Genomic DNA, 27,698 nt, shown 5'->3' on the forward strand with positions numbered 1-27,698 from the left:
CAGCCTTATTTGCCCCAAGCAAAACAGAGCTGGCATAGTCAAGGCAAGATAGAATGGTCGCCTGTACAACTAGCTGACATATAGTGGGGTAGAAAACCTTCAAAAAGGCTTAAGACCCCGCAAGAGGCCGAAACATGTGCCAGCCACTTTCCTGGTGTGGTCCTGAAAGCTAAGAGATTAATCCATCCACACCCCAAGATTTTTTACCAAAGTCTTTGGTGTGGGGACGTCGCCCAAAGCAGTAGGCCACCACTGCTCACTCCACAGGCTGGCATTCTTCCCAACCAAAAAAACCTCAGTTTTGTTGGCGTTAAGTTGCAGACAGTTGGTGGCCATCCATCTAGCTACAGCCGCCATACCATCTCTAAACCTAGAGGCATTCGGGGAGGACCCTTCAGCCAAGGTGACAACCAGCTGCGTATCATCGGCATATGAGACCATAACAAGGTCCTATTGCCTGGCGACAGCTGCCAAAGGCTGAACATAAAGATTAAACAATGACGGGCTCAAGGCTGAGCCCTGGGGTACCCCCTGGTCAATGGACTGGACCTGAGAGAGAAACGGAGGAGCGGACACTCTGAACGATCTTTCAGTCAGAAAGGATCTGAACCATTCCAGAGCGTACCCGGACACTCCAGCATCCTCTAGCCGCTGTAGCAAGATGCCATGCGAGACCGTGTCAAAGGAGGCACTGAGGTCTAACAAGATCAGTGCCGCACTTTGACCAGCATCCAGGTCGGCGGGCCCTGGGCAGGGCCGTCACCTCATCACCTCACACCGTCTACGCATGCTTTATTCATCCGCCGCCCGGCCGCCTCGCCAGGCTCTCCTGGCACTGCATTAGCTTTGCTCGCCGATGCACCAGCGCTGCTCCCTCTTTGATTAAGTCAGTCACGGGGCGTTAATAATGCAGAGGGCTGTAAAATATTAAGCAGCCCGCCGGAGAGAGAGCGCTGCAGCCGCGCATGGAGGAAGACGCTCCCGCGGCCTCGTCAAGTTCACGGAGAGAGGTGGGCGGGGCGGGCAGCTACCCAGGCACTGTCTGCTTGGCCTGCTCCAGAGGAAAAGGGTTGGGTGCGATAATGCGTTTATTTACCTCAGAGTAAAAATCATGTGAAGCAGGAAGAGGGGGAGGGGAAATACTGGTTTGAAAAGTACACGGGTAAAAATGCAACTGTGGAGGGGGGGGAGATATATGATAGAGGTGTACATATCACTGAGTTAAAAATACTGTACAAAAGAAGAAGAGAGGTATGAGAGTGGAATTTAAAAACCTCATAGTAACAAGCATGCAGTGCACTTCGCGCCAGGCGGAAACAAAGCACCAGGAGCTCAGGAGGAGCAGAGTTCCTCGCAACCCTGCTTGGTGAGCTTTGGTTTCGTCTTCGATCTCTTATCTTTATGGGGGCCATGTGTTTCTAATTAGTGTTGAGGCGCGCACTGCCCCGACCTCTCAAAGGAAAAAAATCTTGACGAAACCAAGATTTTTTCCTTTGAGAGGTCGGGGCAGTGTGCTCCTCCACGCTAATTAGAAACACATGGCCACATAAAGATAAGAAAGGACTTTGCGACAGCAGCAAAGCAAACGACCCTGTCCGGATCAGCCGAACCAAAGGGAGAAAGGGCAGCGGCTACAAAACCCCATTTCCAATGGCAGGCCACGGTTTAGCATAAACGGTGACTCAAGCCAATGAAAATGAGGGGCGGGGCTTCAAGTCCCCTTCTCAAATCTACTCTCTTACAATATCTCTCGACCAGTGAGCAGCGCTTTGCGCTGCAATGCCAGGTGAGAACTAAAAAGCACAAAAACAAAAAAGCATCAATGACCTCAATCCCAAAAAATCCCGTTTGGAACAAGTATTATAAACCATACAACCAAGTTTCTAAAGCCTTTCTAAAATGCACATGAATAGTAGTTTTACGCAGGGTAATGGGCAGAGTATTCCATAACCTCACCACCACCATTAAGAAAGCCCTACCTCCTAAAGCAGCAAACACAAATTTGGGGACTGTGAAGAGAAAAGCGTCCATTGAGCGAAAGGACCAATGTGGAGTGTACATCTTAAAACATTTCCTCAAGTAAAAACGGACTAGAATTACGAATAGCACAGTGTACTATACCAAGAGATTTAAAAACAATCCTTGTAGTCACTGGAAGCCAGCGTAGTAGTGTACACAGTGCAGAAGATAAGGCATGACATGGTAGTCCCAGAGCCAACTTGGCCGCCATATTTTGCATATGCAGTAATTTATTCAGCACAGCCTGAGGAGCACCCACAAAAAGGGAATTACAGTACTCAAGTTAAAAATAGTAGCCTGAACAACTAACCATCGAGCCGCCAACGGCAGCAGAGGAACCATTTTCTTTGAAAACCCTCAAGAGTTAAAACACAGGAAGAGGCCCAGTGATTAGCCAACTTCAGAGTCAAATTCTCATCCAAGTAGAAACCCAGATTTTTCACTTGCTGAGCTCGGAAAAGGGGATACGATCCAGTAGTAGGCCAGAATGTAGAAGGAAGAGGTCTAGCCAACCTAAATGGAGCAACCTATAAAACCTCAGTTTTGTCAGTATTAAACTTCAGATCATTAGAATGGAGCAAGGATGATACCATCGCCATACAATGATGGAATGCTTTTAACGTGGCGTTGCCAGTTTTGTTCAGGACAATAATTAATCAAGTGTCATCCGCATTATTCATACAAGTGACATCAAGGGACATTATATTAGTGCATCCAATGGACATACATGTATATTAAACAGGGTGGGGCTGAGGCGGATCCCTGAGGGTCCCCTTTGCACAAAGGTATGAAGGATGACATGAAGGGAGGGAGATAGACAGCCTGGTATATATCCTCTTGATGAGATATAATCCACCGAAGGGCTGTTACACCAATACCAATCTCCCCAAGACTGATAAGGAGAATGGGGTGGGAAACTGTGTCAAATGCAGCGAACATATCCAAAAGAACTGCAGCTAATGGGTCTGTCCTATCAGCTGATCGAATTAAATCATCGAAAACTGCTATCAAGGAAGATTCAGTGTTGTGGGCCGGACGGAAGACTGTACCTGCTCGAGGATATGTTTTTGTTCCAAAAAATACGAAAGTTGCTAATTTCTTCAAGATCTCAACCTCAGAAGGGAGAAGTGATATGGTATAAAAATTGTCAAGAACATATTAATCTACAGCTTTTTCAAAAGGTGAGTAGTTAATATCCGTTTCCACTCTGTTGGTATCCAGGCATTGCTTAGAGAATTGTTGTACACTTCCAACAGAGGCTGTGCCAAGGTTGACCTCTCCTCCTTCTAGAACTTTAGAGGGATGGGGTCCAGGTGCTAATCGGACTTAATCGTACCTGTAATACAGGTTAACTGTTCCAGGGATAGTATTTCAAAATGATCCAACTGAGAAATTCCAATGGCATCCTAAATATCAGCATACAAACCTGAGTCCCTAGCAGACAATCACTTAAAGGGGCAGCAGAGGCCACTTCCAAGTTAGATGTAGACACCTTTTCCAAGGAGCCAAGCAAGACACAGATGATCCTAATTTTGCCCTCAAAATAGAAAGAGAGCTGATTTGCAAGCTCCTGTGAATATTCAATAGAGGAAGACACAGAACTAGGTGAAGTGACCTCACTAGTTTAAAAAGCTCCTTAGAGGAATGTTAAGCAGCAAGAATTAGTTTTCTACAAAATGTTGCTTTTGCAGAGGCAACCAATTTCTTAAAGTTAGGCAGCACTAGCTTTAATTCCAATTTAACCTCTGCAATACTTCAGACTCTACCAAGTTTCCTGCACACTCTTTTCGCCTCAGATAACCCAATGGTGTACCATGGGGAAGAAGGTCTAGTGCGCTTCCCATTAACTTTTTTTAAAGGCAAGATAAAATCTAGTGCTGTTTCCACATTCTTCTTATAGACACTTTCTAAAGCACAAGAGTTAGAAGGTCTCTCACCCCTTTCAAAATGACTAATTATTTGGCAATGGAGAGTTTACTCCAAGGCCTCTTAAACTGAGCTGTCCTAAAACTATGTTGCCCGGGAAATTTCTCAGGCGAGGCTTTAAGATAAATTTGACAAGACCACGATCTGTCCAAACCTGTGGGATAGGTTCTACCTCTTCCAACAATTCAGTTGGTCCATAAACTAAATCCAAAGTATTGCCTTTAAGATATGTGGGGTCCGACACTTTTGGATATAGCTCTACTGATGCCGTAACATCAATAAAGTCAGCAATGGTTTCGTGAAGGGGGAAGGAGTCAATCCATATATTAAAATCACCCACAACACTCAAATTAGGGTAGGGGCAAGACAAACACAATGAAATCAAGAAAAGAACACAAGTTTCAGCTGGCCCACTGAACAAGACGGTAGAGGAGGAGGAGATGGAAAATCCTAATAACTCCACTAAAGGAAAATCACTGATAGAGAGTTCTTTAACAGGTTAGTCAGAGCTAACGATTAAAGCTACCCACTCCCTTCCACCGCATTGAGAGGAACGGGCACAGTTTTGGGACCCCCCTTTTTCTTGGCCCTGCTTTACTGATCATAACGAAAGTTTCAAGACAGCAGTTGAAGTGAGCGGCAAACTAGTTTTGAAAAATTCATGAGTATTCGTGTAGCAACGCTTAAGTTATTGGCATATGAAAAACGCTTGTCCTATGACAACTACATCCGAACTATAACTACCTACTGGCAACCACCAGTAGGAGATGTTATATTATGTTATGTTATAAGCTGTTTTGTAACGCGCACAATTACTACCGGAGTATCCTGGCGCGGTATACCACTGGGGAACCCGTCCTGGCTTTCCCTGTGGGATGGTACCTACTGGGAGTCCCCAAGGTGGAGCCAAGCATCCCCGGCGTTGATGGGGCCGTTGTGGAGATTAGGCAAGCTAATGCGCAGAGTTGCAGAGTGGGACCCCTGGTTAGAGTAGGCACCGAGGCGAGAATTATCGAGTCCGCTGACCCTGGTCCAAGACCCTGCCGCGTCGGGAATTGAACCCTGGTTCCGGGCAGACTCCTGCTTCTGGGTCTGCCGCCTCTAACCAGTGAGCCACACCACTCCACTGATGTATGTTAATAACTTTGGAGGTAGACCTCTCATTGTTAAACAGTTCTGTGACACTGTTAAACAATGTTTAAGAGTTCGGAGAGGCCAGCTTTTACTCCGTTTTTCAGTTGAAAACTACAATAGTATAAAATAAACACAAATCGGAATCCCTTCCCTACCATCATAGCGCAAAATTGAGGGAAAGGGGCCTGTCAGGTCAAACGTGCACTAGCAGGTTTCAGCATGCATGGCAGCTTTAAGAAAACCAGCAGCTTCCAATACCCATCATACACTGTACTGGCAGTTTGCTTCACAGCTTTAGTTCTTTATGAATGGCAAAATATGATGCCACTTAGGGTATGATGCCAAGAAAACATAACTACTATTAACACCAGGGAGAAGAGCTCTGGAGGAAGGAGGATTGTTCATAAATTCAGTGAATAGCTACAATGTAGAACTAGTAACATTACCATCTGCATCGTAGTATTGCAACTGATAGTCCTAAATGTACAATATAGTAGCAAGTATAGCCCCACTGCACAGTTGTAAATGTGAGGGGAAAAAAGCTGCTTCGAATGAATGAATCCGACCTGGTGCCTGCGAACTGTAGTTCCTACTATTTGCCAAAGTCCGGTCATTGCTACATCCACCAAGCCGTCAATAATTGCTGCCAATGATCTCTCCCTCTCTTAGGATAGCTTTCGTCTCTTCTTTCTTGTCACCTGGTATCAACTCTACAGAAGAAGAAATATTGGACCACATCTGTCTACTATAATGGCTGAGGATGGCCGATGTATTTACTGCCTTAACAGAGGTTGCGATCCCAGTAATGGTAGGACAAGAATTAGGGATAGTGAAAATATAAATCACACAGAAAATGAATCCATCCGCATTGTTTTATTCACAATGGGAATGCATAATGAATATACAAAAGTCAGTACATCAAACACGTAGTTTAGGCAGTGCCCCAAGAAAGGGAAGTGAGGGTGGGGGTTTGTGATCGTGTGAGGACGAAGTGCAGGAGAAGACAAATGATTTAAAGGTGACAGTATAATCAACCAATAAAAATCTTCAAGTCTACACGTTTTCAGCGCAAAGATGTGCTGGAGACCCAGACCATGACCTGCAATTTTTATGATGTCTTCCAAAATTTAGCATTCAGAGACTATTAAAGAAACCTTATTTCTAGTGGAATGGACTATAGAACAAGATGGATACACATGAATTTGATTGGCTCCCTCCAAAATGTCAAGTGTAGCTCATGATTTGAGTGATGGTTTGCTACAGTACTAGCCCCACTTTGCAGAGAAGAAGGTAGACTAACACAAGAGTGTAGGTAGAACGAATACAAACTCACCTTGAGAACTGCAAGGGTCAGTGGAGTGTAACTGCTGTGAGGTTAACAACCCTTTTATAGTGTCGTACCAAGACCAGTGTGCTTTTGCATAATAGGACTCCATTGAGCACTGTTCCCGTGCCATCACTCCAAGCCCCCTAGGAGAGAGCCTGTAGGAGAAATACTGCTGTTTGAGATAAGGTGCTGTCTTGTTCAACCTCTGCTTTGTACGTCATGAGGCCAGGCAAATATTCCTCTGATGGCACATCACATGAGTTGGGATTCTTACTCACGGGCATGGTCCTATCAAGGACATGACTACACATTTCACCGAAACTGGTGTTTGGCTACATTTTCACAGGTGTCTTCCAAAAAAGACCAAAATTGTTAGCCCTGGCATCCTTGACATGGTTTTCCCACTAACTTTTTGCCTTCAGACCTCCTGTTTTAGCTGCCTTTGTTTTTGTTGGCCTTGGGACTCTGCACACTTTACTGCTGCTAACTAGTGCTACATTGCTTCTGCTCTCTACTTACAACATGCTAGATTGACTAATAGCCAATTGGCATTTTTAATTTACTTGCAAGTTCTAGTAAAATCGTACTACCTGTGGCTGAGACCTGTAAATGAAATGTTATGAGTGGGCCTGCAGCACTGATTGAACCACCCACTTAAGTAGCACTTTAAACATGTCTCAGGCCTGCCATTGCAGCTTGTGTGTGCCGATTTAAACTGCTATTTAGACCTGCAATGTAAACGTTTTGCCAAGCCCAAACCGTCCTTTTTCATACATAGGTCACCTCTGTAGTAGGACCTGGACAGCCCAGATGGCAGGGTGCAATGTATTTAAAAGGTAGACGTGTACTTTTAAGTTTTACATATCTTGGTGGTGAAAAACTTGTAAATTGGTTTTCACTACTGCAAGGCTTACCCCTCCAATAGGATAACATTGGAGTTTACCTTATTATATTTTATAAGTGTAATTTCCAAATGGGAACAGGTAACCAGTCATGCTTGGTGTCACTGGAATTGTAATAAAAAATCTTAACTTATGGTGAAGTCAGATTTTAAATGCCACTTTTAGAAAGTTGCCATTTTCTTGACTTAGCCAGTTGGTGCCAACAGCCTGTCTCTGGGTCATATGACTGGGTGTAGTTGACAAGTTGTGTTTTGTGTATCCCACATAGACAGCCACACACAATAGGGGGCTTAGGTGTGGCTAGATGGCCTGTCACCGGCATGATAGGAGGGAAGAGCTGGACCCAGCCCAACTTACAAAGAAATAGGCTGTGTCCTACCTCCACACAAAGGTCTGCATACCCCCTGTAATTAGTCTGGAACCAGGTCCAGGAAGGCAGTGCATCTATGCACTTCAAATGCATGCCTCTAGAAGCTTCGCCCCACTTCAAAGGCACAACTGGGTATAAATACTGGACCTCTGACAACAACTCTTCAGTACACTTCTGGATCTGTGGATAATCTACTAAGGGGGAGGAGGACTACTGTGCTGCTGAAAGGACTGCCACTCTGCTGGACTGCTATACTGCATGACCGCTGTGCTGACCTGATGACCAGCTGCCTGGGTGAGAAGGACTGGATCTGCAGCTTTTGACGCCAGAGTGACTCCAAGTGTTAGCTGTCTGGCCTCCTCATCTTTAGTCTCAGGGATACAATAGGCTTCCAACCACCTTCACCTGGGCTCTTCCTTCTGCGAGTCTATCCTACCAAGTGGTGCAACGCCGGTCCTGGACCCTTGTAAGTGGGCTCAAGATTCTCTGCCAGTCTCTGTGGATTAAGCGGATTTGATGCATCTCCTCTGTTCCGTGGCGCAAACCTGAGCAGAACTTATGCATCGTTCCTGCTGTGTGGATAGGACCCATCCCTAAGACCTGCATCGCCTTCGCAGCCACATCGGAACCACCCCTGCTTGACGCATCCTCAGCACAGGCCCTCACATCCCTCGCTGACGGCAGCCTTGACGACAGACTCCAGATCGCAGGTCCTCGGAAACGACGCATTGCCCAGACTGCGCACCACCTCATCTAAAACCGGACTACACATAGCAAACCGGTAGACAGGATCCTCGACGTCGACGCAGGCTCTTGCATCGCAGCCTTGCTCCATCACGAAAAAGACATATTGCTTTGGCTGCCCAACACATCTTCGACGCAGAGCCTCACAACGCTCTGCAATACCCGGATTTAAAGTACTCTGTTCAGAGTGCCTAACAGTTCCTCTAGCCAGCCCATGCTCCAACGTGATTAGCTGAAACGTCTGACTTTGTCCTGGTCCGGCACGCAACTTTTTCAGTTGGCGCTTTGTGCTTTTTTGGAGCTATTTTCACTAAAATCATTAAAGTTGCATACCTTCAGTTCTGCTGATTGGATTTTTGTCATTTTGGTCTTGTTTTATTTATTAAAGAAAGGTCTATTCTTTACACTGGTGAGAGGTCTTTTTTGTGTGGGATTTTCACTTTATAAAGTGTTGCACAAATACTTTACACCTTGCCTCTATGTTAAGCCTGGCTGCTCTGTGCCAGGTTACCAGAGGGTTAAGCACAGGCTAATTTAGGGTTCGCTTGTGCCTCCCCTTGACAGGGACTGTAGTTGCTGCTGGGGCTAACACCCCAGTCAACCAACAACCCAATTTCTTGCAACCAGTATTCGGCACAGAATGGGGTCTGGAGCTCAAGCAAGCTCCATCTGTTTACCAACAAGTACTACTGTGCTACAAAGTCTCACAACGTATAAAAGACACATAAGCATAGACAATTTACTCCATTCATCCATACTTCTCTACATTCATCAACCTTCTTTCCATACCTTCTTTCTCCCTTTGTGTTATTTTGTTCCATTTTCTCCCCAAGCCCAGAGCTCCACGATACTCTTCTCTTACACTACATTTATGAGCTTCTATTCGGAGACCTGCATCTCCGCTTACAGTCAAAAGTATTGTAAACACCAATTTAAATATATTACGTATGAGAACTGTCCCGTGACAACCACCCCTGCTCGCGATGCTAAAGCGGGAATTCAGGACACCCCTGGTATTAACTGTTTTGTCCCAAGGCGCAGTTTATTGTAATCCTTACAATGGAAGTTGTAGATGGACACATACACTTTAATTTCTTATGGATAAGTACACTACAGTGCCTATAGAAGCCGGGACAGAAGGAAGACCCTAGTTTTTGTCTTTCATGACCCCTGCTGCCTGGCTGTAGGAAGTGTTGGTGATTTTTTTTACAGTTGTTTCTGTCAAGCAGGATGTCTCCCAGGAATGTCAAACATTAGCATCTGACACATATTAGAATGAATAGCAATACCACTGAATAATAGACTGCAAGGAAGCTGAGGGGAATACATTTATCACACTGTACAGATTTGCACATTGTCTATCATTACAAAAGGGTGCGGCACCAGTGCAGGGGGTCAGCTGTGTAGAAAAACTCTCATAAATATATACGGTATACAAGAGTTGGGCACATGCCAAGTGCACATATGTGAGTGGGATGAATCGTTGCTACTCCAACTGGAATCAGATATGAAGGCAAGCAGGAGACAGCAGACCTCGACTTTCAAAAAGGCACTCACCGCTGACATGAAGAAAGTTACTTACCTGTAAGTGAAGTTCTCCAGTGTTGGTATCTTTCATAGATTCACATGCTTAAATCATCCCCATCATGAAGGTGATGATTCTAGCGTGTGAATCTATGAAAGATCTAATACTGCAGAACTGATGCAATCTACAACTACCATCAATGGGGACTTACATTTCATCCACGGACTACCACTTATTTGGGAAGTTACATCTAATATTTACAATGCTTAGAAATTGCAGAATTGAGGTATGAAACACTATAAACTAAGTTATTACTGCAATAACATCTCCACACAATAGAATAAAAAGATTTTTTTTAAAGTCAAAGCCCTTGGTCTTAACATTTATTGTCAAGTTAGTCTGGCATGCCTAGAGATGGGTCTATATTGATTCACAAGGGTCTCTGAAGATCCCCCCGTGTGAACGTAACCTTATATTAACATAATCTGACCAATGGTTTTGACCCCCTTAACGACCCCTTGGGGCAAGTACCATGGTCAATAGAGGCGAAGGATGCCCGACAAACTGCATCAGTGAATTTTTGCATATTGTACAGGGGTGTTTAAAACTGTGGATCTGTACAAGTTAACGTAGCTCACAAAGTCTGGACAGAACACCAACTACACAAAATTATGAAAAAAGAGATTTCTAGCCTTTTTTTGATTGGTGTTTAATATCACACCTAACTAATGAATTTTCACTTAGTCTTTAAGCCAAACCAACAACAAGGAGGTATGCTAAGAAGAACTTGGGACTTGCCAAAGCAACATGTATTCTATGCAGATAGATGCATAAAGAATACTGAAGAAATCTGTTTAATGTGTTTTGTCAACTATACCTCTGACCTGCAGCCTGCTGCTCTCGGATCTGAAGCAGGGAGTCTTCATATTCCTTTTCCATCTTCTTCATTTGATTTCTCTGTAGTTCTGCTGCCAGTTTCAGCTCCTCTATGTGTGCCTGGAGTGTCTCAATGACATTCTCTCTGTAAACCAAACACAGAAACGGTTTAACAAAGCACCTTCCTACAGGAAGTAAAATGCCTAGTGGTTAGTACTCTTGTTACCAAGCAGTTAAGTACAGTTGCAAGTCAAACATGATATTTCAAGATAAAGAACATCATAACTTTTGCACCAACAATAAAATAAAAGCGAAAAACTCCTATAAAACAATAACTAGAAAACTATATCAATGGAGTGAATTTGATATGAATCGCCTGACTTCTAGAACATGGTGGTGAATCCTTGAACATAGATCAATGCTTCCAATCTCTTAATCAATCATTTTTTTTTGATTTTCAAAAACCTTTTTTTGACAAAATTGCATAGACAGGTTAAATACCTGCACCAAATCAGAGCACCATACTCATGAAATCGATCAAATGTGACGTGGTTGACCAAAATTACAAATCACCCGAAAGCGACAACATGACAGACGGACTTCAGGTGCACCAGGGCGGGGAACAGGAATCGATATGAGGCACAGAAGCTGCAGGAGAAGGGACGGGCCAAGCTGAAGGGAGTAGAGACAAGGGAAAGGCCAGTTACTGACCTACACCAGTGGCAGAGTGCCAGCGGGGAGTGCGGGAGAGGTCACTGGGCTTTGGGGTGTACGACCCAGGAGGTAAGACATGAGAGGGCCTCATAGGTTGAGTGGTTGAGATCTAGCTGAAATAAAGGTCACAGACTTCGGACAATAGGGTCTGGCAGCGCGATGCGCCCTCGAGCCAATGAGCGAACTTAGGTGCAGGTTTGCGACCCCAGCACATGGAAACCAAACGCTGCGCGAGGACAAGCAGCATGGCAATCAAGCGGCGGGAGGAGTCGGGGCAGAATTTAACAAAGCCTAAGAGGCAGAGCGGGGGGCTGGACTGGCGAAGAAGTGATCTCAGAGATAGCAGCACACACATCACGCCAGTAAGTGGAGACCTTGGAGCACAGCCAGGCAAGGTGGGAGAAATCCGCTGGGGGAGCAGAGCAATGCAGGCATCTATAACTGGGAATGAGTCCCAACTTGTGCAGCTGAACAGGAGTACGGTAGAGCCTATGCAAATATTTAAAATGAATGAGGCGCAGGCGGTAGGTGGGGACAATCGCTTAATCTGGTTGCAACAGTAAAGCCAATCAGCTTGGGAGATTTCCACACCAAGGTCCTCGCCCCAGGCCACATATGCACGGTCAGTGGAGATGGAGGTAGCTGCCAGCATGAAGGCGTAAAGTTTGGTCACCAACTTCTGAGGGGAGAAAGAAGAGTACAGGAAATCAAAACAGGAATTGAGGGGGGAGAGTGGGGAAACACGGGATGTAGCCACCTACAGATCGACCTGAGTTGATAATAAAGTAAAGTGTCCATAGGACAAGAACCTTCAGCGAGAGAGAAGAATGTGTTTCCCAGGTAGGAATCCGCTGTTGTAGTCAGCCCCAGACTGGTGGTGTATTTAACCATTCTGGAGGGTTGGAGAGGAGGGAAAGCCCGATGCTGAGCGATTGGCATTGTGTTCGCTGAGAGCAGAGGAGCCTCGGAAAAATGTCAGAGTCCCTCCCAGGCCCAGCGCAGGGTCTCAACTGTGTCAATCTCAGTGCGTGGGAGTTTGATTGGGGCGAACACAGCAGTTGTAAGCGCCCATGGGGCAGCGAGGTCTGCCTCCACTGCTACATGTGGCTGGAAAGGAGTAGGATGAAGCCAAAAATGTAGAAAACCGGCCTGTGCACACAGCACGTACAGCTTAAAGTTAGGAGCGCCAAGGCCTCCACGCGACATCGGAAGTCTGAGAGTGTCATACACGATCCTGGGCTGCCTGCCAGTCCAGAACAGAGAGATAAGCAACAAGCGGACTCTGCGAAAAAAGTGGGCAGTGAGGGGAACAGGTACATTCAGGAATAAATATAAACACTTCGGGAGCACAACCAGCTTGGCGATAGTAATTCGACCGGCTAACAACAGGGGCTGCCGGCTCCACATAGGAATCCTGGACTCGAGCTAGTCCACGGCCCAACCAAAGTTAGCCCTCCAGAGTTCGTCCACATCCCTGCTCAGCCAGATGCCTAAATATCGAGTAGGGCCTGTTGCCCAGATGAAGGGGTAGTCCGGGGTGAAGGGCGTGTTGGCTTCAGTAAGAGGAAAGAGAACAGACTTGTTCCAGTTCACCTGTATACCTGAGTAGGCACCGAACTGTATAATCTCATGCACCAGAGAGCTACGGTCTTCCTGAGGGTTGCAGACAAATAAAGTGACGTCGTCCGTGTACAAGGAGACCAAGAGGGCACGGGCTGCAAATCCGAAGCCCCTCTGGGTGTGATGTTGTCGGAGTCTAGCTGCCAGGGGTTCTATTGCAACGGCGAAAAGCATAGGGGAAAGCGGGCACCCCTGACGGGTGCCACGCCCGATGGGGATAGGATCAGATATTAGGCCATTGATCTGGAGCTGGAAAGGGTATAAAGGAGTAGGATTTTGCGTATAAAGACTGGGCTGAAGCCCAGATGGGGAAGGAGGAAAAATAGTAAGGGCCATTCTAAAGTATCAAAGGCTTTGGTGGCGTCAAGTAGGGCGGCCACAGCGAGGAGCGCTGGGTTATTTTGGTCGAGAACGGAGAAGATGGTCCGGAGATTGTGGGAGGTCTCACGGCTGGGAATAAAACGGATTGGTCAAGGCGGGCAATGTGCAGCATGAGAGGGAAAAGGCGCAAAGCAAGCAGTTTGACAAAGATTTCGTTATCCAAATTAATAAGAGACAGGGGGCGGTATGAATCTCGCTTCTCAGGAGGTTTGTCCGGCTTGAGAAGAAGAGTGAGCATAGCCTCGTGGAGCAAAGAGGGAACTGACTGCTCTCGAAAGACTCATTGTACATGGCGGCCAGGTGCGACACCAAAAGCGGGGCGAAAGTCTTGTAAGCCGTTCAGACCGGGGGCCTTGTCACCAGGCATACCATTGATGGCGGCCAGAATTTCTTCTTTAGAAAAGGGCTCGTCCAGGAATTCCCGGTGGTAATTTTCAAGCCAAAGGAGTTCAAGGGTATTGAAATATTGATCGAGGACCTCTCGCTGGAAGCTGGATCCCGCCGTGTACAGTTGCGTGGAAAAATCTGTAAATCATGCCTTGATTTCCTCAGGGGAGGTGGCCCGAGCTGGGCCACCATCCTGAAGGGCTGTGATATAGATGCAGCACGAGGCGGATGGAGGAGGTTGGCCAGGGTTTTACCGGGCCGATCACCCTCGCCGAAGCGGCGCGCCCGGTCCTCCCTACCGCGGAAAGAGAGCTCTCTATTGGCCGCATTGGCAAATTCGGTGTGTTTCTCACAGAGTTGAGCAAGCATGTCAGGGCAAGGGTCTAGAGCGTGGGAGGAGTCCAAAGATTTAATTTCCATTTCCAAATTATCAAAGGTGTTGCGAATGGAGCGTAGGACACCGGACTGTTTAGAAATACATTCCCCACGAAACACAACTTTGAAACCTTCCCAGAGCGTAGAGGGGGAGTCCGCTGAGCCTTCATTGAGCTCGAAGTAGTTGGTGATCGCAGTCTGAATCTCGTCACAAAAGACAGTCTCGCAGCGCATTGGGAGGGACCCTCGAGGAGAAAGCGTGCCTGGGGGATTGGGGGAGACGGAGACTAAACAGGACCGGCACGTGATCTGAGAGTGTGCGCGCCATGTGATCGACAGAGGTGAGTCAGTAGAAAGCATCTGGAGTGATGATCCAGAGATCCAGACGGGACCAGCAGCCTCAGGGCGCATGTGACGCAAAGAGTCAAAGAGGGAGTTCTCAGCAAGTATAGAACTAAGGAGTGCATTAAAGTCCGCCCCCCCCCCCCCCCCCCCCCGAGGAGCGCAGCAGGGCCAAGGGACGAGATGTGGTGCCACACTTGCGCAAAGAAGTCTGGGTCGTCATTATTGGGGCCGTACATTGCAGCGATCGTCAAAGGTTGGGCCTGGAGGGAGCCATGAAGGATAACAAAGCGCCCGACAGGGTCAGCAATTATCTGGGACGTTTGTCAAGGAAGTCCTCTGCGTATAAGGATGGATACCCCCCCGGGAAAAGTTGGAGTAAAAAGAGGAGTGTGATTCTACCCAGTGTCAGGGGAGGAGTCTGGAGGCGGATGCAGGGAGCAAGTGGGTCTCCTGGAGAAGACAGATGTCCTCTTTGTGCCGGAGGAGATAAGCGTGGACTAGTCCAGCCTTGCGGTGGTCATTGAGACCACGCACGTTCCAGGTCCAAAAGATAGTGTCTGTCATAGAGTCATATAATGGGAAATAGTGGCACGGGCAAAGTGAATAGGGCATAGCCATGTCTGAACTGGGGTGGCAGAGTGGGCTAAAGAACGGTGATGGATTAAACCCAGATCTTTTGACTGGGTGTGAGTGTTTGATTGATTCAGATGCTCCGTCCATCCCCACCCCCTTTTGTACCGCTTTTGGCCGCCATAAGTGTGGCGGGGTATGCTCAGACGTGAGTCCCTTGCTCACTTTGCCACTGGATTCAAGCTAGCCGGGCTGAAAACGGCTGTAATGCCAAAAACCGGTCCTCGGAAGCTTGTTTCCGGTCCAGGGAAGGCATGGCTTGGCAGTACGGGCTGGACTGTTCCCATGAGGCACAGGGTCAGACTGATTTGCATATAGTCATGTCTGAACTGGGGTGGCAGAGTGGGCTAAACAACGGTGATGGATTAAACTCAGATCTTTTGACTGGGTGTGAGTGTTTGATTGGTTCAGATGCTCCGTCCATCACCACCCCCTTTTGTACGGCCGCACAGTAAGGCTGTGGCATATCGGTCAATGTGACTCATTCTGCCCCAGCCAGTTGCTCTTTCAAAGATACCTGCCGCTGGCCCAGAAAGTTGCCTGCACTGCTCACTCAACCCTCACACAAATGCACATCACCACATTCCACCATACATGTTAATCACATGTTAACACCACAAGCAAGGACACATGAAAGTTGCCATTCTTTTTGCACTCCTGCAGCTTGTTTTTGATTATAGTTCTGCCTGCAAAGGAAACCTGGAAACCTACGCTGCTGCTGAAATGCTGTACCTGTTGTGAGAGAGAGGTGTTTGTGTGTGGATTTTCATAGAGAATGTGAGTGAGTGAAAGCCTTTTAGAAGCATGTTTTGTGAACAGGAAAACAGGAAAAAATCACAAATTTAACAGAGGAACATGTACCATTTATATGAGAACCTTTTTATTTAATGTTTTTATTTGTTTCACAAAAAAAGTTTTTCAGTGAAAATAATTTAATGTGCCCACACCCACAATAAATATTGGGTCTATCAGTGTACATTAAATACAAGCTGTAAAGAATACATCTCTGGGGAGTATTCATGTTTGATTTGGATACTAACTTTCCAGGTTCATGATAATTCCTGTTGTCAAGCCTATTGTCATGCCACTGGTCACACAAGCACTAATTTGCGCTCATGATTGATCAGGATTCCACTTTTCTGGCCTTTTCTTTTTAATACCTTTAAAGTGTACATGGTGTGCTTGTATTAAGTTTGCACTTGTTTACCTACGAATAGTGGTAAGCAATACAGTGAAAAAATTAGGAACATAATGTCAACATTGTGAAAGCTCCCTAATCTTTCAATTTCCATCTTTTTGGAAAAAAGAATTAGTTAGGATAACTACACTTTAAATTTTGTAAACATGAGTAAGCAACTTCAAAATGGAGGAATTCTGAGATAATTCAGGAACATGTGCCCTACATACTCAACGCTTTTCTGTGTTTCTTGAAATAAACCAGTCAACTATAAGAAGCTGATGACACATTTGTGCACTTTATTCAGAATATGTATGTGAGACGGTGCCCCGGGGCCCCCCTCATGGAAGCCGCTTTTCCCCACACGTACCTCCTTCCTTTCCGCCGGGGCTGCAACCCCGCAAACACCTCCCCGTGTCGGAAACGGGACTCGGAGCAGCAGCCATAACCCATGGACCCCCGCCCTTCTCTCTCCCACAGGAACCAACCAGAGCACTGAGTCCGGAGGAAGCACATCCTTCTGACCCCGGAAGTCCCGCCCCAGTGGCAGCGCCAGAACAGGGAAAAGCAGAACGCGTCGGAGCATCGTGGCAGGACACTCGGACTGGTGGTGAAGAAGGAGAGCAGGCGTACGACTAAGACGTGTGGACCGAAGAGTGGTGGAGTCCTCAGGAGGTGGCTGAAGAGCGGCCGTGACTCACTGGAGAGTTACGGCGGACCGCGTGAGTACCTTACGAATTCCTTTTCCCTGCTCGCTAGGAGCTCGCTGTAAAGGCCCTGTAAATATTCCCCATCTCTGTAGAACCACGTTCCCTGCACTGTACCATACCTGTATAGCACCCTCACAGCGTAACCAACGATCCCCCACACGTCCCGATTCGACACTCTGCTATTTACAGACCTGATACATACAGATACCTTCCTTTCCTCACTGTCTCTTTTATTCCCCCCCCTCAATGCCCGGGCGACGGTGAACGGTATATTGTACCTGAAGACCAGGATAGGACTAACGGTCTCTTGTTTTTCTTCTCTTACTGCCCTCCGAGGATACTCCCCTATATCGGAGCCGCCGTCGGACTTCCTGAAGATCTGGACCCGAACCCAAGACCCGGAGCGGACTTCATCCCCTGGAAGCCTTCCTTTGTTACTCTTGTGACAATCCTTCCTGCCTCTTTTTGTATAATAAACGAACAACATAGCCCACTATATTCGGCCTCCTTGCCTGCTTTTCCGGCCTGCCGCACACCCACCCTCACAATGTATTATTAACAGTGTTCTGGACAATTAATCTACACTCTAATTTTAATGTGTATATATTGACATTGAGCTAATGCAGTTGAAACAAATTTGCTACGACCCTGTTAAAGTGTTTTCCCTGGCTTATGCCAATTAAGCCTCAGTTAGCCTTTGGCATCATCTTCTACAAAATGGATATCACCGTATCATGGTTGTATTTCTTCCGCACATAGTCAAGCAAGATGTGGATTTCTTTCAGAATTACACTGTTCTTGAAGAATGTCAACTAGAGGGTCTACTGTAACACTTTTTCAAGTACCTTTCTCTTGCATGTGGTATTAAATTAATTCACAATAGTTCACTGTTGTTTATGTAACTTAGCTTGTTTTGACAACTCAAGATGACATTAGGTCAGAGGGGCTGGATTAATAACCATGTGGGCTAGTGCTAAGGTGGTTGGGTTACATGACCTTTTAAAAATATGTAAAGCTGAATTGTTGAAAATGTAGTACATTTTTGCTCACACCATGGTGACTTGTGATTGACTGTGACCTCTCTTTCAGACCCCAGATTATAGGGCTCTCCGGGAAATGCTTTGGTATACTGAGGATGCTTAGGAAGTTTCTCCCTCTGCTGTCGCTCCAACACAAAAAAACCATCGTACAGGCTCTTATAGGGTCGCGTTTGGATTACCCGAACGCCCTGTATTTGGGCCTACCCAAATACCTTTTGACCCGCCTGCAGGTGGTACAAAATTCGGCAGCTCGTGCCATTTTTGGGCTCCCGAGACGGGCCAGTGCTGCTGAGTTGCTTAAAGCATTGCACTGGTTGCCCATTCCCAAGAGAATCCTATTCAAAAGCCTGACCTTGGCTTTCAAAGCCCTGCATGGTGTAGGCCCCAAGTATATTGGGAAACGCCTATCTTTCTACCTGCCTAACAGGGCTTTGCGGTCAGCCTCTTTGGCCAAAGCCGTAGTGCCTGCCATCAAGCGTTCTAGAATAGGTGGTCGGTCTTTTCGCTATCTGGCTCTTCGGGGCTGGAATGAGCTACCTCTGTCTTTGAGAAAGGCAAACAGCCTTCTAGCTTTTAGGAAAGCACTGAAGACCTGGCTTTTTGTCCAATAGTAGCGCTAGATCTCCCTCAGTTTTTAGCTGTTGTGTTGTTACTCTGTACTTAGTTCTCTTCGCCAAAGCGCCGGGATGCTCTTGGGAGCAGCTGTGCGCTATAGAAGAAAATAAATAACATAACATAACATAACATAACATAACATAACTTTGCAGTGAAAATGATTTGCTGTGGCAGAAATGGCAATAAAAACCCTTGAATTTGGGGTGAGCCAGAGTCCTTTCCTGTGCTACTAGAGATGCTGCCCAATTTCTTACTGATTTTGCTGCACATTGAGACCTGCCCTGTTAATGGTTTTGCCTATTGCTCTGCATTGTTCTTATTACTGAGAGCCTTCATAGCAAGTGCTTCAGAGCTGTAAAACTTTAGGGGTACAGCAGACCCATAATTTTGAAAGACCTAATACAAATTATGAAACAAGGAATCACCATCTACACAGTTAAGGTTAGGTGAAGCGGTGGGAAAAGGAATTAACAGATTTGCCTGATGCACAAGTTACTTACCTTCGGTAACGATATATCTGTAAGAAACATTAGTTAGTATTAGATTCCTTACCTTAGAATATCCCCAGGCGTCAGACTAGATCTGGAAACTTTTGCGTAGCAGTACCCCTGCGCGTCGGTAGGCATCGTCTGCGGCTCCGCGTCCGTCGTCGGCGTCGGGATGACGTCGCCGGAGTACTTAGACGCCGCCCTCGCGCGCTGACGTCAGTTCTTATACACCGCTTTTCCACGCCAGAATCGCAGAGCCATGATAAAAACCAACACTGGTGCCATGAAACTAGGGCCCTGAAAGTGGGATGACCTTAACCCTAGATATCGGTTCGCAGAACGGGGAGGATGGGTGGGGCGGTAAGGAATCTAATACTAACTACTGTTCCTTACAGATATATCGTTGCCGAAGGTAAGTAACTTGTGCATCTGAAAGAAACAGGTTAGTATTAGATTCCTTACCTTAGAATAGATACCCCAGCAATATCAACCCCGGTGGTGGGTCTGCGAACCAATAATCACACCAGAAAGTCCTGGAGGATGGAACGGCCAAAGAAGCCATCTCTCCAGACTTGGCTGTCCCGGCAGTAGTGTCTTGCGAACGTGTGCAGCAAGGCCCACATAGCTGCCTGAAATATGTCCTGCAAGGGGACTCCCCGGCCCAGGGCAGTAGTAGCCACCGTGGCCAGAGTGGAATGGGCCCTCAGCCCAACAGGAGGCTCCTTTTTAGCCAAGGAGTAGCACGCCTTGATGCACAAGACGACCTACCGAGAGATGTGTCGTTTGTGCACCGCCCGTCCCTTCATAGCGCCCACGTAACCAACAAAGAGTTGGTCATCCACCCAGAACTGGTGTGTGCGATCCAAATACAAAGAGAGCGCACGTTTTGGGTCCAGACGGTGGAGCCGCTCTTCCTCTTTAGAGGGATGCGGAGGCGGAAATAAGGTGGGCATGGTGATGGACTGCCCGATGTGGAAGGCTGTGACTACCTTGGGCAGGAAAGAGGGTCTTGTTCGCAACACAACCTTGTCCGGATGGACAGAAAGGAAAGGAGGCTTGGATGAAAGAGTCTGGAGCTCACTCACTCTCCTGATGGCAACCAGGAAAGGAGTCTTAAGGGTAAGAATATGGAGAGGACAGTTGTGAAGTGGCTCGAAGGGAGCTCACATCAGAAAAGTAAGTACAAGGTTCAAGTCCCACTGAGGCATCACGAAAGGAACAGGGGGAACATATGCGTGATGCCCTTTAAGAATCTGGTAACAACCGGGGACTTGAACAAAGAAGGCTGATCAGGTAGCCTTAAGAAGGCGGAAAGGGCAGAAAGGTAACCCTTTATAGTGTCCAGAGCAGAGCCCTGCTGGGCAAGAGAAAGAAGGAAGAGGAGAACCTCAGAAAGAGGGGCATTGAGAAGATCCACAGCCTTTGCTGTGCACCATGCCACAAACTTGTTCCACCTGCAGGCGTATACCAACTTTGTGGAGGGACGCCTGGCTTCCAGAATTACATCACACACTTTAGGAGGCAAGTCAAATGGCCTCAACTGTCGCCGCTCAATCTCCAAGCATGGAGGTGGAGACTGGACAGGTTCGGGTGGAGGACCGTCCCCTGATGCTGCGACAGAAGGTCCTCCTGAAGAGGCAGACGAATCGGGGGATCGAGAGACATACTGAGTAGCTCGGGATACCAGAATCTTCGTGCCCAGTCCGGAGCCACAAGGATAACTTGGGCCCGGTCGCGCCTGATCTTCTTCAGCACTCTGGGCAGAAGTGGTATAGGCGGAAAGGCGTACAACAGACCGCAGCTCCACTCACAACGAAAAGCGTCTCCGAGCGAGTGCCGCCTTGGAAATTCCAAAGCGCAGAACTAATGACATTGCGCGTTCTCTTCTGTGGCGAATAGATCTAACCAAGGCTCTCCCCACTGCTGAAAGAGGCCTTGCGCCACGTCCGAGTTCAGACGCCATTCGTGATCCATCATGCACCGACGGCTGAGTTCGTCCGCCCTGGCGTTCAGGGAACCTGCCAGGTGTTGAACCACCAGGGTCACGCCCTGATGTTCCAGCCACTGCCAGAGGCGCAGAGCCTCCTGGCAAAGGGTCCACGACCCCGCCCTGTTTGTTGCAATACCACCTGGCGGTGGTGTTGTCCGTGAACACCTGCACTACATTCCCCCGGACAGAGGGGAGGAATGCCGTCAGTGCAAGCCGGATCGCCCGCAGCTCCAGAAGGTTGATGTGGAGCCGGGACTCCGCCGGAGACCAAAGGCCTCTGATCTCCGCCTCTCCCATGTGGCCTCCCCAGCCCTGGAGGGACACATCCGTCACAACCACGTGCTCCGGTTGGAGTAGGGAGAGGGATCTGCCGCTGACCCAATCGCGGTCTGTGAGCCACCACTGCAACTGTCTTGCAGTGCCCTCCGAGATCAAGACATGGTCGGACAGGTTGCCCTGATGCTGGGCCCACTGAAACTTCAGGTCCCACTGCAGAGCCCGAATCCGCCACCGGGCGTGATGCACCAGAAGGATGCAGGAGGCCATCAGCCCCAGAAGCCGCAGCGTCAGCCTGACTAAGACTCGGGATAACGGCTGAAAGATCGGAATCAGAGCCTGAATATCCCAAACCCGCTGTTCGGGAGCATAAACCCGAAAACTGCGCCGAGTCCAGACCGCTCTGATGAAGAGGAGCTTCTGAGAGGGACACAGGTGTGACTTCGGCACATTGATGGTGAACCTCAGCAGGTGCAGGAGGTCGGCCGTAGTCTGGAGGTGGCTGACGACTGTCTGGGGCAAGTCCGCCTTCAATAACTAGTCGTCGAGGTAGGGGAAGACTGAAACGCCTAACCTGCGCAGATGAGCTGAGACCACCGCTATCACCTTCGTGAACATCCGTGGGGCCTGGTAAGGCCAAAGGGAAGCACGGTAAACTGAAAGTGTTTGTGGCCTACCGTGAACCGCATGTAACGCCGGTGGGCCGGCAGGACGGGTATATGAAAATAAGCGTCCTGCAAGTTCAACGCTACCATCCATTCTCCTTGGTCCAGGGCAGTTAGGACTTCTTGAACTGCTGGAGGAAGCAGTTGACGTTCCGTAGGTCCAAGATAGGGCGTAGGCCTCCTTCGCCGTTCTTGGGTAGCAGACAGTAGTGGGAGTAACAACCACACCCTACTTCTGGCCCAGGAACGCGCTTGTTGGCCCCCTTGGCCAAGAGGGCCGTAACTTCCTCTCGTAGAAGTGTCAAGCGATCCCCCGACACGCGGTGGTATCGCGGTGGCATGGCTGGAGGGGTCACCTCGAAGGGGAGGGAGTAGCCCCTTCGGACGATCTACGGCACCCACCTGTCCGATGTGACAGTGCGCCAGTGGAGGTGGTGATGGCGAACCCTGCCACCCACTGGCGTCACATGGGCCTGGAAGCGCGGACCAGGAGAGTTTTGAGGCGGATGCTGCGGGGGCGGGTGTGGACTGGCCCCGCCGTTGTCCCCGACCGCTGTCACGGCAGTTTCCACGTCCGCCACCGCGCTGCACGGTAGTCTGTGGGCCGTGGCTGGCAGGACGTGTGGGGGTTCCCCTTTCTTGGCCACAAAAGGAGCGAAAGGCACCCGTTTGCTGGCGCGGGGCTGAGAGGCCCAAGGACTTGGCCGTAGCCCTGGAGTCCTTAAAGCGATCAAGCACATGGTCTGCCTTGTCGCCAAAGAGGCGACGGCCATCAAATGGCATGTCCATAAGGGTGTTCTGGACATCAGCCGAAAAGTTGGCGGACCTCAACCAGGCGTGGCGACGAATCACCACCGTCGTTGCCATCGCTCTGACCAGTGAGTCCGTGGTATCCAGCCCACACAGGATGGAGTACCGTGCTGCATCTCGACCTTCCGCAAGGGCTTGGGTGAGTTTAGTCTGGACCTTCACCGGACATTGTGGCAGCACGCCCGCGAACGTGTCCCACAGAGAGTGGGTAAAAGGGCCCAAGAGGCACGCGGTGTGGACTGACCGCAGCCCTAAGCTTAGGGAGGAGAATACCTTCCTTCCATATTGCTCGTACCTCTTGGATTCCCGATCGGGAGGGGCCGTCGGGAATGCGGTCTGGGAATTAGAAGCCTGGAGGACCAGGCTCTCGGGGGTGGGATGGGTGGACAGGAAGCAAGGGTCGCCCGGAGCCGGGCGGTGGCATCTGGCCACGTTCCTATCTACAGGCTCACCTGTAGCGGGCTTGGACAAGTGCCCAGAAGAACGTCAGACAAGGCCTCATTAAACGGCAGCAGAGGCTCGGCCGAGCTTGCCTACGGTTTAAGGACCTCAGTGAGGAGGTTAGTCCTCACGGCCACAACAGGGAGCTCCAGGCCCAAGGCCTTGGCTGCCCGTGTCAGTACCACACTATAGGCAGCCCCCTCCTCCGTAGCCACGGTAGGAGGGGAGACAAAACCAGTGTCCGGCGAGGTATCCACACCACTGGCCTCCCCTAGCTCACGAATTCAAGTTCAAGTTCTGGAATTTGTATAGCGCACTACTCACCCAGAGTGTCTCAAGGCGCTTGGGGGAGGGGTGCATTATTTATCGAATAACCAGGTTTTGAGTTCCTTTCTGAAGGAAATGTGGTTCTGTGTGAGGCGGAGGTGAGAGGGGAGAGAATTCCAGGTCTTGGCCGCTAGGTAGGAAAAGGATCTTCCTCCCATGGTGGATCTGTGGATGCGCGGAACTGCGGCGAGGGCTTGATTGGAGGATCTTAGTTGGCGGGTGGGTGTGTAGAAGGACAGTCGTTTGTTGAGGCATTCTGGCCCTAGTTTGTAGAGAGCCTTGTGAGCGTGGGTGAGGAGGCGGAATGTTATTCTCTTGTTAACGGGAAGCCAGTGGAGGTCCTTCAGGTGAGCGGTAATGTGAGCTTGGCGAGGGATGTCCAATATGAGTCTGGCTGATGCGTTTTGGATGCGTTGGAGTTTTTTCTGTAGTTTGGCTGTGGTTCCGGCGTAGAGGGTGTTTCCATAGTCCAATCGGCTGGTGACCAGTGCGTGGGTGACAGTCTTTCTTGTTTCGGTGGGTATCCAACGGAAGATTTTTTTGAGCATGCGAAGTACGTTGAAACAGGAGGATGAGACGGCGTTGACTTGTCTGGTCATCGAGAGGGAGGAGTCTAGGATGAAACCTAGGTTACGTGCGTGGTCTGTGGGTATGAGTGCTGTGCCCAGGGCCGATGGCCACCATGAGTCGTCCCAGGCAGAGGGGGATGATCCTAGGATGAGGACTTCCGTTTTGTCTGAGTTAAGTTTGAGGCGGCTGTTTTTCATCCATTCGGCAACTTCCTTCATTCCTTCGTGATGATTGGTTTTGGCAGTGTTAGGGTCTTTCGTGAGGGAAAGGATCAGTTGTGTGTCGTCAGCGTAGGAGATGATGTTGAGGTTGTGTTGGCGCGCGATGGATGCGAGGGGGCTCATGTATACGTTGAAGAGGGTGGGACTAAGTGATGATCCTTGTGGTACTCCGCAGATGACTTCGGTACTTTCTGATTTGAATGGGGGGAGTCGGACTCTCTGGGTTCTTCCGGCGAGGAACGAGATGATCCAGTCTAAGGCTTTTCCTTGTATGCCGATGTTGCTGAGGCGTTGTATGAGGGTGCTATGACAGACAGTGTCGAAGGGGGCGGAGAGGTCGAGTAGGATGACGGCAACTGTTTCTCCGTTGTCCAGTAGCGTTCGGATGTCGTCTGTCGCTTTCGATGAGGGCGGTTTCGGTGCTGTGTTTGGCTCGAAATCCGGACTGTGAAGTGTCGAGGGAGTTGTTGGATTCAAGGAAGGCGGCTAGTTGGCTATTGACGGCTTTCTCAATGACTTTGGCGGGAAATGGGAGGAGGGAGATGGGGCGGTAGTTCTTGAGTTCAGAAGGGTCTGCTGTGGGTTTTATCAGGAGGGCGCTGAGTTCGGCGTGTTTCCAGCTTTCTGGGAAGGTAGCGGAGTTGAAGGAGCAGTTGATGATATCGCGGAGATGGGGTGCGATGATGGAGTCTGCTTTGTTGAAGATGTGGTGGGGACAGGGGTCAGTTGGTGAGCCTGAATGGATGGAGTTCATTAGGCGGATGGTGTTTTCCGTGTTGATAGGGTTCCAGGCGCTAAGGTTGTTAGAGGTCGGTTTAGGTTCGGAGGTGGGTGGAGTGGACGGTTCATTGGAAGTGTTCTCAAAGCTGTTGTGTATGTCGGCGATTTTGTTGTAGAAGAAGGAGGATAATGAATTGCAGAGGTCTTCAGATGGAGTGATGTCGTTTGAGGCTGCGGTGGGGTTGGTGAAATCTTTAACGATGTTGAATAGTTCCTTGCTGTTATGGGCGTTATTGTCGAGTCGATTCTTGAGTGCTGATTTCTTGGTGGATCGGATCAGCTGGTGGTGTTTGCGGGTGGCTGCTTTGAAGGTGGTCATGTTGTCGGTGGTTGGGTTTTTTCTCCATGTTTTCTCGAGAGTGCGGCATAGCTTTTTGGATTTCTTAAGGTCGCCATTGAACCAGGGGGCCTTTTTGCTGTCTTGTTTGGTGTGATGGTTTTTCAAGGGTGCTAATTCGTCAGCGCTGTGAGTGATCCATTGTTTGAATTTGATGGCAGCTTGGTTTGGGTCCGATGAGAAGGTGGGTGGGTTTTGGTTGAGCGATGTGAGGAGTTGTTCGGTGGTGATTTTGTTCCATTTTCTACGGGGATAGGTTGTGGGGCGTTGTGGGTCGAGGTGGTTTTGTAGCTAAAGTGAACACAACTGTGGTCTGTCCAGTGGAGAGCTGTGGTGCGATCGAAGGAGATGTGTTTGCTGGAGGTGAAGATCGGGTCGAGCGTATGTCCGGCTACATGGGTGGGGGTGTCAACAAGTTGTTTGAGGCCGAGATTGGCCAGGTTGTCAAGAAGGGTGGTGGTGTTGCTGTCGTTTTTCTTGTCCAGGTGGAAGTTGAGGTCTCCTAATACAATGTAGTTCTCGGAGGCGAGGGCATGTGGACTGATGAAGTCAGCGATGTCTTCGCTGAATTGTTTACGGGTTCCTGGAGGCCTGTAGATGAGGGTGCTTCTGAGTGTGGTTCTAGGGTCGGTGTGGACTTGGAAGTGGAGGTGTTCGGCGATTGTAAGGTGATCGTCGGAGCTGGTCGTGATTTTGATGGTGTTCTTATGGACGATGGCGATGCCTCCTCCTGTTTGGACGGTGCGGTCTTTGCGGATTATCTTGTAATTGTCCGGGATGGCTATGGCGATGTCGGGCGTTGATGACGCGTTCATCCATGTTTCTGTAAGGAAGGCGACGTCCGGTGATGTAGTGTCGAGTAGATCCCAGAGTTCGGTGGCGTGTCTGTGGACAGAGCGGGTGTTCAGCAGGATGCACTTCAGGTGGTTAGAGTCGGAGCTGTGTTTGGGGTTAGTGGATGTGGTATGGGTCTTGATGCTGTTAAATTTGCAGAAGTGGCAGGCGAAGGGTCCGTGGGTGTGTCCTGGGGTAGCTACGCAACATTGTGGTGTGGGTCCGGGGTTAAGGGCTAGGAGGGTGGCAGCGTCATACGTTATGCGGGATGAGTGCGTTTTGCGAGGACCAGGGGGTCTGGCGCTGGGCGCTGTCCAGGCGCGGACGGTCGTAGACGGGCTTACCTTTGGCGCACCTTCGGCGCGCATGGGGCGCGATCGCTGCGCGTGTACGCTGCGCGTGGAGGCATGTGCCATATGTGGATGGTGGAGGGGGGTGGGGCGTGGGAGGAGCAGCTGGGAGGCGGTAGCGGGGAGGAGAGACGGGCTGCGAGGCAACAATAACAACAAAATGGATGCCAGGAAAGCGAAACCGGGCGAGACTGGGGCACAGACTAGGCACACTGTATGGGTGTATGCACAATCGGGCTAAGACAATTTCACCAAATTAAATAAAGCGGGCAGAAAAATGCGGGCGATTACAGTGATAAAGCAGGCAATGGCGCACAATCGCACTTAGATAGCGTTATAAGTAAAGGCAATGGCAGTAGAGCGAGCGGTGCAATTATTTATCCACAATGCGCTACGATACCACAGAGCCTCGTCAGCAGATAGGGGCGCTACGAGGTCACAGTACCTTGGAAGCAGCTTCGAGCTCTATGGAGTCTTGGGAGCGACCTCTCCTGAGCGGGACAGCAAAGTAACAGCGCGGGGGTAGGCGGGCCGGTGAATTACTATCTGTGGGTGGGAGGAGCAGCTGGGAGGCGGTAGCGGGGAGGAGAGACGGGCTGCGAGGCAACAATAACAACAAAATGGATGCCAGGAAAGCGAAACAGGGCGAGACTGGGGCACAGACTAGGCACACTGTATGGGTGTCTGCACAATCGGGCTAAGACAATTTCACCAAATTAAATAAAGCGGGCAGAAAAATGCGGGCGATTACAGTGATAAAGCAGGCAATGGCGCACAATCGCACTTAGATAG

General features: G+C 49.1%; 1 protein-coding gene across 4 annotated transcripts in view; it reads right to left on the reverse strand.

The window, feature by feature from the left end:
- The window catches only part of RPGRIP1L (RPGRIP1 like), a 1,159,147-nt gene that overhangs the window by 798,740 nt on the left and 332,709 nt on the right, over positions 1-27,698 (reverse strand). For all 4 annotated transcript variants that reach the window (XM_086945185.1, XM_086945184.1, XM_086945187.1 and 1 more), the window contains exon 6: positions 10,825-10,968. In XM_086945185.1, the coding sequence (XP_086801311.1) occupies positions 10,825-10,968 (144 nt within the window). The remainder of the gene's footprint in view (positions 1-10,824; positions 10,969-27,698) is intronic.

The sequence above is a fragment of the Lissotriton vulgaris genome, chromosome 12 (genome assembly GCF_964263255.1).
Source record: "Lissotriton vulgaris chromosome 12, aLisVul1.2, whole genome shotgun sequence".
NCBI lineage: Eukaryota > Metazoa > Chordata > Amphibia > Caudata > Salamandridae > Lissotriton > Lissotriton vulgaris.